Here is a 14,909-nt window from a genome sequence, read left to right on the forward strand (position 1 = left end):
CGTCCCTTGCCTTTGTCCAGTTTCTGCTGCTGAGCTTGCTATGGCTACTGTTTTAGTTTCTTCTGTTTTTCACCACCAGCCTCCTTGGCCTCCCCCTTTCTTTTCTTCTTGGGCTTCTCAACGGGAGGCTTAGGATCGGCTGGAGGAGGGGGTGGTGGCAAGGACGGAGGAACTTGAGACCCCCCCGCTCCTTTTTTGGTGACTCTCTCGCCTCTCTTATTCAGGAGGCCTTTAAGCACGTCCATCTCTTCCTCTTCGGAACTGTCGTCAGGATGTGCAACTATTAAACCTGCAATTCTGGAGGCCTCGGCGGGCTCGTCTTCCTCGTCAGAGAGTACAAAAAACTGGTTTCCTCGGGGTCTTTGACGTCCTTAAGCTAAAATTGGTCTATCTCCTCGTCCAACGAGTGCGACGAGGACACTTGCTCCTCCGGGGTGACGGTTGTCTGAAAGTGCACCGAGAGAGGGATCACCGCGATGGGTCGCGTGTATAGGAAGGTGTTGAGTTCGTTAGGAATGTCGTGGTCGGTGAGAAAGTGCAGCCTTGCTATGTTTATTCTCCGGCGTCGCCTGTCCCCCGCGATAATCGCGTTCTCTATCTCTTGGAAATCCGAGGATATGGGGTCGTATCCTAGTATTAAGTGAGCCGCTCTTACTTGCAAGTCTTCACTCACAAAGACTTCTGAACGGAGGACGCGGTTTAAGTCGGCGACGTTACAGTGGCTCAAGCGTGGGCGTACATGCTGTTTATCTGCGAAAAGCGACACCCGAGGAGACAAACATGGTTAGATTTGTGATAAGCGCGAAAAATCAGAAATAACAGCGTGCAAAAAGAAATAAAATATTTAAAGGGATTGAGATTGAGTCACGAGGTAGGGAAATTAACTCCTGAGAAGTCACACCTGGATCTCCCCATACGACTGGGCATTGAGGGCCGTCGTGCTAGTTGCCTGAGGCGATGAGGTAGTCGTCCTTCATGCCTTTATTGGACTTGGGCAGACAAGAAATTAACTTAACTACACTAGACCGTGATTTAATGTAATAACCTACACTCTTAAGTTTGTGGCATTCGTACATAAAGGCAACATCGTGCCATGTGAGGTTCAAGCCCATCTGCTCATTTAGAGCGTTGACACTTTCTAAGACCTTAAATACATTGGGTGCACATTGGTCTGGGCATAACCTATGGTTGCGAAGGTATTCCCTAGTTACACTTCTTATAGGGAGGGTCATCTCACCTTCTATGAAGGCAATCATAGGGATAATAACCTATCCCGTCTTCCTAGAACCACATACGACTTCCGTTAGACAGTATTTCAAGCCTATGTCACTGGGAATCTGGTATTTGGCCCTAAAGCCTTCCATCCCAGCGGCGGTGTCTACCAAGCACTTAAACCTACCCATTTAGAAGGAAAGAAAAAGCAAGTTTTGAGAGGGAAAGTAGTTAAGATGGGAGCTGAGGACAGAATTTGAGAAGAAAGGAGCAAAGAAAGCAAGAACTTACAAAGTTTAGTTGTGCGAGTTTCCATGGGTTTCTGGAGAGAAAAGGCAATGACTGATACTTTGATGTGATTAAACTCTGAAGAAATGAATGAAGGTGCGGATTTCCAAGCGTCATGACGTGCGGGAGGCGGCCTCGAAATTGGATTCTTCCGGCCCAAATTTTCAGAGGGCGACACAGATCGTTGGATGTTCATCTCACCGTTGAACGTGGGGAACAGGGTGTAACTTGCGGTCATAAATGCGCGCGTTTTGAAATTCGAAGTGCCAGACGGCATTTTCTGGGAAACGGAAGGATCCCCACACGCGCGGGGATGTGCGAAACGTGTGAAGGGTATTCTGGTTGGATCAAAACTCCATTTTTCTCCTCGGATGGGGAAAAATAAAGTTTTGAGGGGCTATTGTGGGGAGTAAAGGGACCTTAGCAAGTATTTGGGTCTTAGGCTTTATTGACGGGTGCCAGACCGTTTTTGACTAAAGGCCTTTAAGATTGTAAGTCGGCCCACAGGGCGAAGGTCTGAGGATTCGTCCGAGGACCAATCTCCCTTCAGAAAGACCTGCGATGACCTTGGAATTTGCCCAAAAGATTATAGGCAGTGTTCTGGACAAACTGTTGGTTAAGAGGGGGATCTAAATACCTTCTAGACGCAACAGTGTGAAAGAAATATCTCAGAAAAAGGCTGCTACCTTCACATTAAAGACCCTGCACCTACCTACCTGGCTGCATTAATGGGAAAATGACCCCTGAACAATAGAATGGACCTTCTTGCTATTGTTTAAAGACTTCAGGAAGGTGGTGGAGGGGGAGGGGAGGATCTAAGGGTAAGATTTGTGCGACACGTGGATAAAGAGGGAATAAGAAAAAGTATTTAAGAAGGGAAGAGAGTAAAGAAAGGGGATTTGGTCAGCTAGCTAGACAAAGACTAAGAACTGTACTCTTTGAAAGAGAAAGAGAGATAATACATAAATCGTCCTCGGATTACGTCCGAGGAGGTTCCTTTGTCATACTTGTTTATTGTTTGCAAATACTGTAACTTTCTAGTCTATTTATCAAGTTTCCAACATCACTAAACTAGATTTCGAATCCACACTCTACAAATTTTATTGTTTAAGGTTCATTGGGCCTGAGTCCACGTTTGTTTTTGGGTCCAGGCGCAATTGTGCACTTACAATTGCAGTAATTTTTTTAGATAGAAACAACACAACCTAAATATTCTTATCAACTTTCTGAAATATATATATATATATATATATATATTCTTATCAACTTTTTCTCTATTGTTTTTATTAATCTTTTAGACAAATACAAAAGCTTAATTGTGGATATGAATTTTTTTTAGAGATAATGAAGCAACACTACTGCCACAAATATAATTTCATCATGAAAAAAACATGTAATTACATAAATAGTGTTTTATATGTAATAGGTTTTTCTTTATTCTTATCTTCTCCTTCTATAATATATCATCTTCTTCTATAAAATATCTTCTTCTTCATGGAATAAAACTCACACCAAATTGTGAATCCCCGAATCCCCAAGGAAACGTCTCTTCCTCCAGGTACACAGGTATGTATTTCTTTTCTTTTCTTTTCCATTTTTTTTTCACAAAGCTACATTCTAATTCATGAGTAAGGAGTAACAAATTCAATGATAATAATAAATAGAGCCTTTAGGTAAATCTATATATGTTATTTTTTATAAGTGTATGTCTTTGGTATGTGTATACATATATATTGCATCTTATATTGTTTATAGGACATTTTGCTTTCTATACTTTGTGTTGTCTTACTCTTATTATGAGCTAGAAGCCTAGAACTTGCATTTTATGAATTTGGAATGACAAACATTTAAACTCTTTTAAGAAAGGTAGATTCATATGTTGGCTTGCTTTCTAAATCATGAGTTATTCTCTTTTGATAAATAATTCTCATATATATATATATATAGACAAATACACACATGTTGTGGTGGTTACCTAATGTGTACAATATATTTTATTCAAACACACTAAATATATTATATATTAGAATTGTTGACGAAAATTGTTAACAATAATTGTTAGATTATGTTTAACAAATGTTGTCAAATTATGTTTAACAAATATTGTCAAGTTATGTTTAACTAAAGTCGTCAAATTCATCAAACATAATTTCGCCTATAGGCCTTTTTGGCATATGTGTTTTATTGATGTAAGTAATGCTCATTTAAGATAATGTATCTCTTAATTACAATCCCTTATTTCAAGGGAAGATCCTTTTATTCCAACCATGTTGTCTTTGTACACAAGTTTATCTATTTTTTATGTTTGAAGAGATATATGTTTTTATTTATTTGTGGTTGCACCTAATAATTTGTTTAGGTTGTCTACGTACCCTTGGCGGGGATCAAGGCACTTCATAGTTCTTAATTTGAGATCTTAGATTTAAAGTCTCAAATATGGTTTTGTCCAATTTTAAATGATGGATCTTTAAGTCAATACTTGGTGTTTAATTAAGTATTGACATAATTTTTGAATTTGGGCGAGACAGTTGATTTTAATCTCAAGGATAAGTTAAGGACCATATATTTATGGAAATTGAACCAAGGATTCTATCTTTAAGAAATTAAATGTCCAATCAATTTTTCCTTTCTTTCATTTGCTTCTTTGTAGGAATTTTAATGACATTTTGATTGAAATTCCCAAATTTAATTAAGGGAAAAATTAAATGTCCAATCAATTTTTCCTTTCTTTCATTTGCTTCTTTGTAGGAATTTTAATGACATTTTGATTGAAATTCCCAAATTTAATTAAGGGAAAGAAACTCTTCTGAAGCAATTTAATCATTGTGAACATATTTGGAATTGAAAATTTTCCTTAAATTAATTTTTATGGTCATTTTATTTTAGGAATTATTAACTCTAATTTTGATTAAGAAATTAATAATCCCAAAGAATTCATTATGATTAATATGGTGGAGTCAAGGACTTCATTAAAAAAAATTAGAGTCAAGGACTCCATAAATTTAGTATAGTCAAAGACTGCATTGATGGGATAGAGTCAAGGACTCCATTAGTTTAGTAGAGTTAAAGACTCCATTAATTTGGTAAAATTAATAACTCCATTGATGGGGTAGAGTCAAAGACTCTATTAATGGGGTAGAGTCAAAGACTCCATTATTTTTGTAGAGTCAAGGACTCCATTAATGAGGAAGAGTCAAAAACTTCATTATTTTTGTAGAGTCAAGGACTCCATTAATAGGATAGAGTTAATGACTCCATTGATGGGGTAAAGTCAAAGACTCCATTAGTTTAGTGAAATCAATTTTCCAATTAAAAAGAACATTACACCACAACTTGAGAGAATTTTTATTTGGTAATGTACAAATAGGAGTTACGAGTCAAAGACTTGTATTTAAAGCTTCATTCATGGAGTTAGGAACTCCTCATGAAACCCGATCCTATTTGCATTACCAAGTAAAAATTCAGATTTGAGAATGAGGGAGAGAGAGATTTAGAGAAGAAAATGAGTGATGAAATGATGAAATCTCATATACAAACCTATGCTGCGTATTCCTCCTCTACTTGTGTTACCCTCTTTGTCAGTGCCTCTCTTTTTTCTTTTCTCTATGTTTTTGCTGTGTGTGTGTACTTGCTCTCATTTTGTGTTTGTGTGTATCCTTTTTTTTTTTTTTTAATTTTTAATTTTTTTATATGCGTGTTCCTCACCAATTTATAGAGGAACTGAGAAGTAGTTTGCGCCTATTTTTGCTCTTAACTGATCAGTTCATGGAGCGTCTGAGTCAATTTTTCTTCCACAATTCCTAACTTCATGGTCAGCCATGCCCCACTATTTCCCTTTTTCAAATAGTTGGCAGGTTACTCCACTTCTTTTGAGGTGTGGGGTTTTATAGGTACTTAACTTCCAATGACAGTTACAAAAGATAAGATTGAACATTCTAACTTCTATAGCAGTTGTGGAAGTTAAGTCTAAATCTTATAACTTCCACAAATATTGGAGAAGTTACTAAACAAGTAACCACTCCAAAACTCACTATAAAATGACTCATCCACATCAAATGAAAGTAAGTTTCACTACTCCTAAAAAGTTGAAATTCTTGAGTTTTAGAGAAAAAACAAACTTAAGCATCGGAGAGTTCTTGGGCGGTTCATCCTGGTTTCCTTTGATCTTGTATCTTTTTCTTTTTAGGTCTTCTAAGCAATCACTAGCCCATTGAAGCTCGGAGCATTCAGCCTACTGATTTTCTGTGCATCAACATATGTCACTTTTTTATATATACAAAATAGAAATTATACTTTAACCTAATCTAAGTGTATATGTGTGTAAAGTTTCCTCCTAAATACTTGAACTTTTCCTTTCACACTCTTCAATCACTTATACTTGTGGAGTGACCATCGCATTAAAGGTATGCAGTAGTATAAATATCACTTTTATATACCCTAACATAGACAATATAACATAAGAGAAATATAACATTTGCAATAACAAATGAATATATATATATATATATATATATATATATAGTTCATTGATCACAAACATGCTCCAACCCTCTCATCTTTTAACCATAAAATCATATTATCTTTTCTTTTAATAGAAAAATAAATAAATGCATTCTTGTATACTTAACTCTCTAATTACAACATAAAGAATGGTTCATATATATATATATATATATGATACTAAAGAGATTTATTTCTGTATTATTTGAAAACATACTTACTCTAAAGGTTAGTGAGTTTTATTCTTCTCAAAAAGGAAAAAAAAAAAAAACTAGCGAGATATATATAGCAAGAATTTGAATATTAATAATAGTGATTTGGATAAAAAAACCACCGCATACTTTTAGTAAGATAATCATTTCACAAGTATAAGTACTTGTGAGATGTGGAAGCAAAATATTACGATCAATTTGACTACTATCAAAATGTAAAAATCAAACTCACATAAAGTTAAAAATAATAAAAATTAAATTGACTGTTACTAAAATATAAAAAATAAATTTTTTTTAACCTAATTATAAAGTCTAAAAATTATATTTTCCCATTAAAAAAACTTCAAGCATAAATTTTTGAGCCCCACAAGTCTAGCTAGTGTACTAAAAAAAACCAAACCAGTTGTCAGAGTGAACTAAAAAAAAAAAAAAAGCAGTTTTCAGAGAACCCCCGCCAAATTGGCTTTCAATAATGAATATGCACCGTTTCGGAGCCCTAATCCGAAACGCGAAGCGGTTCTATTCGTCCTCACCCGCGATCGCTAGACCAGAGAAATTCTTCTTCCCCGACGACGGCGAAGCCGGGAGCTCGGTTTTCCGGCACGCCCTGAAATTCCAGCGGCCGGCGACGATCAAGTGGGATAAGCAGTTGCTGAACTCCGCTAGCTTTATTGGGACCGTCAATCTTCCTTTGAAGGTTGTGGACACAAAGATCACCGGTCGCTTTGGCGTTCACACTATGCTCTCCGTCAATTCCTCCCCCGATGATTCCAATCGCACGGTTAGGTACTCTACTCCACATCTCTGTTTTCGTTATCGTATCAAATCGTATCGTATCAATTACTTCTTCAAATTGTGCTTATAATAATAATAATAATAATAATAATTGTTGTAGTTGTTCATATTTCCAACATTTGATTTTGCATGAGTAAAACTATGGGCATAATATTTTTCACCACTGCTTACGTGGCCTATTGTGATTGGATGAAGCTACACCATTTTCACATGGGTTCGCTATTTTTTTTAAAAAAATTTTGAATACTAAATATCTACGCGAAACACTAAGAAGTACTAGTTGAGCTGCCTCTTGACAACTGGGTCCACTATTGATACCACTTTTATCGCGTGTCAATCACAAAAGGCCATGTCAGTAGTAGTAAAAAATGTTTTGTCCCCTAACTTATTGTTGGGCAAGACACATGCTGTAATGCACTCTCACACACACATACACACACTAGAGATTGAGGAGAAAGAATAGCTTGATTTGTTTTCTAATGCTCCATGTGATACATGGCAAACTTGATCAGAATTTTCCCTTGGGTTTTCAGAAAGCTTCTTATGATATAACAATTTCATTTTAAATGAAGTTTGGCATAAGGGATTTGATGAATGAAGGTTTCTGAATGAAAAAAGAAGGGTGGTTATTGTCATTGAAATGGGTATATATGGATGATTGTTCCACATTGCTTATTGTGGTGTCTTTGGAGAGAGAGAAATAGCAGGTGCTTTGAAGATAATGAGAGATCAATCTCAGACTTGAAGCTATTTTTCTTTAGAACCCTTATAGATTGGTTGACTGCTTTGCGGAACCAATCATTTTTATCTTTTCTTGATTTCTTAGATTCTTGTAATTTTTGTTCTTGATTGTTTAATCCTTGTACACTCCCTGTGTACTAAGGTGTTTCCTTTTTTGATATAAATAAACATCTTACTTATCAAAAAAAAAGAAAAGAAGGGTGGTTATTCTCTTTTTTTTTTTTCCTTGCTAGAACATGTAATGGCTATGGTCATGCATTGGATTTGAATGTGTAATGGGAGGTCAATTTGATTTGCTCCTGCTTTTTGTTTAGATATATGCATGCATTTCTCAATATGGAAGTTGGTGGGTTTTCAAGTTTGCCACTATGCAACTTACATTCTGTAATTTGTGAACAGGATACTACTGTTGATGTGGGACGAGATGGCAGAAATGTCTCTACAACATGTGAAACCAAATGATTTTATCTATGTTTCAGGTCCTTTAGGATGTTATACAAAGGCTTATGAGGATGGAGACCTCAGAACATATTACAAGGTTCAGAAACCAAGTACATCTTTTTAACATGTTGCATAGCTGGGTCCTTATCTGGCATGAAAATTTATCCTTCCTGCTCAGCTCTAGCTTCGTGTTCAAAGATGCAGCTACAGTTTTTTATACTAAACTGAATTTCTCTCTAGCATTTGTCTTACTCCTCTTTTGAGTTCCTACTTCATTAAAAAAAAAAAAAAAAAACCTCTTGAATTTTCTAAAGATATATTTTATAAGATATGATAAATTAATGATATTTGTTGGCATACATAGTGATTAAAGTTGTTTATTGGTTTCTTTTGAGGACTCATATAGTTAGGGTATTCTTAATCTTTAACCTTGTGTTTGGTGGTAACCAATACCTAGCGGTGTATCAAATTTCTTTCTGGATCCCACTTGCACCTTATATCTAATACCTGTTCAAGCTTTCACTTTATGATTTCATGTTCATTCTTTTCCCTTTGCTAATCATATTAGGCATTGATTTTTAAGATTTATTTGCTATGAAATTGGGATGGAGCTATATTGGATAGAAGCTAATAAACCGTGGTCTCTGATAGATTGAGTTCACATGTTAGTGTAAATGATGGTGCCTTGAACCCTAACCCTTTTCTGCTAGATGAGAAAGTATGAGGGCAGTAATTTTTTTTCCCTCTGCTGATACATTTGCACAACCTCTAGCAGTATAGTTATTTTGTTTTCTCTTTATAGGTCACAGTAGAAGAATTGAATTATGTTGCCCGAGATGGCCAGGGCCCAACCAGCCAGAAAGTCGAGGAGTCGCAATTAGGAGCAGGTACGATGTCTTCTATAGTTGAAATAAATCTGCAATGCATATCTTCAATATCTTCTAAAATATATGGCGTAGAGTTTTTATTTTATTAATCTTTTGGAAATGAGTAGAAAACTACATAGCAAGTAACTAAAGCAAGGTGTGTCTTTAAAAGGAGCAAGTTGTTAGCACAGGATTTGTATATCTGACCTAGAAACAATTTGAACCAGGCTCGCAGGATGATAGTGATTATAATATTGTAATTTCTTTGCTTATATGCATATATTTATGTCAACTCTTGGCACAAAAGGGATGTATATTTTTTGTTCATTTTTTTTTTAGTACATTACACTAGAATCCAATCTATAATGGGGATTACACACAAAAGTCAATGATAATTTGAATTTGAATTGCATGTTGATTGCTTCAATCCTACAATTTTCTCTAGCAATTAGTCTATTGATTTATTAATCAATCTCATGATCTCCATTAGCAATTAGTGTCTTGATTTGGTCTTCAATGACATGGAAAGTGAATTATACTTTCCTACACTCCTCTCAAGTTGTGCATTAATCTCTGATGGAATGCATAACATGTGGAAATTGAATCCAAAGCTTAACCTCCCTTCTAAAGCTTTCCCCTTTTTTTTGGAGTCTGAGAAAATTAACAAACACAAGTTAAATTTGGTAAAATAACAGTGCCATTAAAATGGTGAATCCCCCTCAATGAGAAATTCATAAGAAATTATCCTATAAAGATGTCACTATAGATTAATGTGACAAAAGCCTTTTAATATGAAGCAGATAATATGAGTGAGAATTGCATAGGTAAAATTACCAATAGGCAGTAGGAAACGTTAATATCTCCTTATTAAAAGTAGGAAGAAAAAATGATGAAAAAAATAAAAGATGATTGACAAGGTGATTATATTAAAAATTACTAACATGAGGAAAATCATGTGAATGAAGAGATTCAAGTAAGGTCCAATTGATACGCTTTGATACCATGTCAAAATTTGATATATCATGTAGCATAAAGATGAGAATGGAATAGATTAATGTGGTCGATCATTGAGACCTATGTCCACAACACCAAAAGACAAAGGGCTACATCTTTCATTCACTTTTCATGATAATTCATTACAATAAAATCCATATTTATAATGAGGATTGCGCATGGAAGTTAATGATGATTTGAATTTGAATTACATATTGATTGCTTCAATATACGATTTTCCATAGCTACCAATCCCATGATTTTATGTGATAATTAATGTCTGGAGTTGGTTTTCAAAGACAAGGAAAGTGAATTATACTTTCCAACAATCTTTGAAGCACCAAAATTGGTTCATGCTAAGTTTTGCCTTTATTGGTTAATATTCTTGTACGAAAAACAAAGGAAGTTTAAAATTTTTGGAAGACAATTTCAAGCTCTGGATTAAGTTTTTGCAAGTTGTGCATTTCATCAAAGATTAATACACAACTTGAGGGGTTGAGGGGGAGTGTTGGAAAATATTACACTTTTCACAGATTAAAGACAAAATCAACAAATTGATTGGAGTAAATCAAGAGATTGGAGAAATAAAATATATTAATATGAAACTTTAAATCAAAATATACATTTAATAAATTAATAGTTGACCTATTTTCAAATTTTATAAATCTAATGTGATCAATCAAGTGAATGGAAGATGTATGTTATTGTGGACTTTGATCTTAGTGATTGAAACCCGTTAATCTTTTATGATCTTCCTCTCTCATATTCTCTTTATCTTCCATAATATTTCAAGGTTTGACAATACTCAATTATGAGTTTTTTATGACTCTTTTTAACAGCTAGTCATTGCGAAATATTTACTTTTTCCACATGCTTATCTATCTTTTTTGTCCTGTTTCTTATTACATTTCTAGGTGGAGCTGACTTGGAAGGGTATGAAAACCGCAATTACTTGTGGCAAGTGTTTTTCACCAATCCATATGAATGGCAGGATTTAAGGAAACGTAAGGTAAATCCAAGACAGCCAGATTTCAAACACAAGGATACTGGTGAAGCTCTCTGGTTGAGTCCAAATGATCCTCCATGGATTAAAAGGCAACTCCAGTTGCTTGATACAAAAATGGCAGAACAAGGCCAAGGTGATTTTGGTTTGCATTCCCGTGTCTCCATGTGGGATTATGATGAGTAGGAGCAAGTCTGGAGGCCTTGAAAGAACTATCTGCTTTTGCGTATTGGTCATGTACAGGGTTTTACGATCTTAGCCATTGCATCTAACTGGAAGGTCAAAGAATGACAGAAGCGATTTCAAAACTGGACAGGAATTTGAGGTTTTTACGTCTCCAAGCATATTTCTCATTTTCACTTATAAAAAAGAAAAAAGAAAAAAAAAAAAGCATATATATATATATATATATATATACACGTGTTGAGCACTGAAGATTTTGCATTCAGTTCTCTCTGCAGCAGGTTGCAGGTATCCTATACATGACAAAAATATGAATACAAGGCTTTTTCATTTTATGTAGGTTTTTTTTTTCCTTGTATAGCCTGGGCACTTCAGGGGTCACTTCATGATAGCAATGTCTATACATAATGCATCTCCACAAACTTATTTCCTTCTTTAAAGTTTAGATAAGAAAACTGTCTGAAACTTTCTGTTTAGATTGAATGAGAATTTCTCATTGAGGGATATGGGTTGACTTTCTTAGAATATTTAGCTTTCCTTTTGGCTTGCATATGCCTTTGCATTAGGCTTTCTCACCTTGTATGGATACTTGCCATCAAATGAACTAAGGAAATTCAGAAGACTATTAGAAGGGGAAAAAAAAACTGTTTCTAATGCCCTCAATTATTGATCAAATAGACACAATAAAATCCAGGTGATTTAGGAAACAGGTAGGTTGGAGCTTGCCAGGGAATCACCAACTTTGGCCACTTGTTTCGCCTCTTAGAAACAAAGAATCTGAGCATAATCAATGATTTTGTTGTGATAGGCTGATAGCTATATTTACAGACAGTTTTTGCTTTCTGCAAACCCAGTAACAAAATGTGGAATATTTTATCAAGTCAGGGTGATCACTGTGAAGATGCCATATGACATATGTATAGGTCTTATGCTATAATTAATTGGGGCACTCCTAAAGGATGGGATCATTGCCATATTGATGCCCTGTTGAGACAATGAGTGGAGCAACAAAAGATGAAGGGTGCCTTTTTCAGCACATGGTAGAGGTTTCTAGTTCTAGTAGAGGGCTTTTGAAAATTTTATGTTCTTAGAATGGGAAGAAGATGATGAAGATGGTGATGACGGCCATGGCTACTTTAAACTTCAAGGTTTATAAATTGGATAGGAAGAGACAAAAAAAGGTAGGTTGGGGTGCAACACTTGGGCAACAAGGTTTTGTTTGTAGGGTATAATTGTGCAGTGTCTCTTAACCCTGAAATGTCCTGGGATCAAAGCAAATAGCATTACTTCATGGATGATTATTTTGAAGGCTATTATGATTTTATGAGAGTCCATATGGGAGATTCAACCATGGTATGTTCAGTTTGGAGGACGAGAGCCTAAAAAAAGATTTCTACACCTTGCATTTGGATTAGTCCTAAACTGATGGGATATCGCATTTCATCTCTGTCAAAATTATTAGGTGCTGTATTGAAATTTGAAAGAATGTTAAAACGAGTCTATTAAAGTTTTCTATTACTGGCTTTTGTATTTTTAGACTGCTATATTGCAATTTTTTTTTTTCTGGATTTCCAGGGAGTTGAATTCTTGTAAAGAATAAAATGTTTCTGATGCAGATCTTTATCCATAAATGAGAAATCAGTGCTCATAGTTGCCTCTTCTTTTTTTTTTTTTGGATGTGTGCGCACGTGCTTGTGTGGCCAAAATGGTAGCATATGAATCTCATGACCTGGGTTGGATTTTGTTTGTTGGGCCTCAGCCCGTCACTACATTGGGGCTTGACTGTCTGGTGAGACAAGTTTATTGAATCCATTCATCTGATCCCAAATTTCACTCCTACAGCTCTCTGCTTTTCTTGATCCTCCTGATCTTGGGGACATGGGCACATGGCCACATGCCACAAAGACGTTGTGAAAAGCAATGATTTCTTTTTCATTGCTGTTATTTCCTTTGCACAGATACCAGCCTTTTGTATATACCTGGAGATCAGAATTGTAGCAAGTCACCACGAGTTAGGGGTTCCTGTTGAGGATATTATATATTACAAGTTTTTTTTCTGTGACTAAGTTTGGAGCTTTTATAACTAGGGATCTTTCTGATGTCAAGGCTCCAAATTGGAATAATTATAGATGAAAATAAATGTTAAATGGCCAGAACCAGAAGGGTTGATACACTAAAATGTGGTGGGATATCTATTTAGAGTTTCAAGATAGACTTGAAACTTATGTTTAATGAGTCTCATAGACCACACTCTTTTCTTTAGTTTACCAGAAAAAAGAAACTCATTACTTGAAGTGAAAATCACTTGCACAGACATCTGCAGAAGACTGTTGAGGTCAACGTTGCTTATTTTTGACTAATAAATCTAAGGACTTCTTGATTGCTTTATATTACTAAATGCTAATTGATGTACTGCCTGACCCCTCTGCACGACTATAATGAACAATTGGTCAATGTGATCGAATTAGCCTCAGAGCAAATTGGTTTTCTACATTTTTTCTCCCCACAAGATATTCTAGGAATTTCTCATTGCATTCTACGGGGTAATGGGCATGGATGATAAATATGACCTACTTTGTTGTATGGAGCTAAAAAAATATTTTGGCCCCGTTCATCTATCTCTAAGCTCTGCAATGGTCTCAATATTGGGATTCATAATTGTTTGTTTCAAAAGCATAATAAGCTCTTTTGTGTGAACTCCAAGCTTTGACTCTTGACTCTCTTACATTTTGTTATCGGCACCAGGATCTTTAGGAAGATAATGTCATGTGACTCGTGTTGATGGCACCCAACCACATATTAGAATTCGAGGCATTCAAATAGATAGAATTTTGTCAGTTCGACCAATGGTATGTTCCTTCAATAGCCTCTTTTTCCTCGGTCTATATCTTGTTTTTGTGCTAGCAAATCAAATAATTCAAACTCCACAAACAGGGGGATGTGCGAGTGTGGGACACTCCCAAGGACTAAAACAACTTTGGAAACGAGATATTCTAAGAATAATTTCCACAAGCAACAGCCACAGTCAAATTATGGCCAAGCAATTCTACTAGCAACTTTTTTTTTTTTTTTTTCAACTTGTTGAGATGAAAAATTGTGGATTAGAATAATATTATTTTGAGTAATGTCTATTTCACACTTGCATTTTTTGCACAGAAGTCATCTCTTAGGAGAAGTTATATTTTTTTGCACAGAAGTCATTATTTTAAAAGAAGTCACAATTTCCAAGTTAAAAGTCACAATTTCCAAGTTAAAAGTCATGATTTAAGTTCAAATAATTGAGTGGTATGTACTACATATGTAAGTAAGTGAATGTGTGCAATAAACATTTCTCTATTACCTTTATATTTTTTCTCTATTATCTTTACATGGAAGTGGAACTACCACTTATTCCACTTTCCATATGTATAAATCACAGTGGTTCCAAGTAGTAAAAAAGATTTGTAAAAAGTTGTGTCCTTAGCATTGTTCGTCATAATTTGACTGTGTATTGGCTGTTGGTTGTTGTAATTGTTCTTAGAATATCCCTGACTCCAGATTTGTTTTGGTTCAGGAAAGGAGATGGAACTCCAAAATGAACTAACGTAAAGACATGACAAGACCTTTGAATGTATCGCTAAACGCTAATCATTAATCAAAGACCAATCACTCTAGTCTAGGAGCCTTGTCATCCCC

The 14,909-nt window shown here is 35.4% G+C and overlaps 1 protein-coding gene across 1 annotated transcript; it reads left to right on the forward strand.

Annotated features, from left to right (window-relative positions):
* The first annotated feature begins 6,593 nt into the window (after window positions 1–6,593).
* On the forward strand, window positions 6,594–11,857 carry LOC142640225 (protein OSB1, mitochondrial-like). Its single transcript, XM_075814307.1, has 4 exons — window positions 6,594–6,998; window positions 8,148–8,286; window positions 8,992–9,076; window positions 10,963–11,857. The coding sequence occupies exons 1-4, from the start codon at window positions 6,685–6,687 to the stop codon at window positions 11,235–11,237; spliced, it is 813 nt and encodes a 270-aa protein (XP_075670422.1). The 5' UTR covers window positions 6,594–6,684; the 3' UTR covers window positions 11,238–11,857.
* Window positions 11,858–14,909: the final 3,052 nt, after the last annotated feature.

The sequence above is a fragment of the Castanea sativa genome, chromosome 1, assembly GCF_040712315.1.
Source record: "Castanea sativa cultivar Marrone di Chiusa Pesio chromosome 1, ASM4071231v1".
NCBI lineage: Eukaryota > Viridiplantae > Streptophyta > Magnoliopsida > Fagales > Fagaceae > Castanea > Castanea sativa.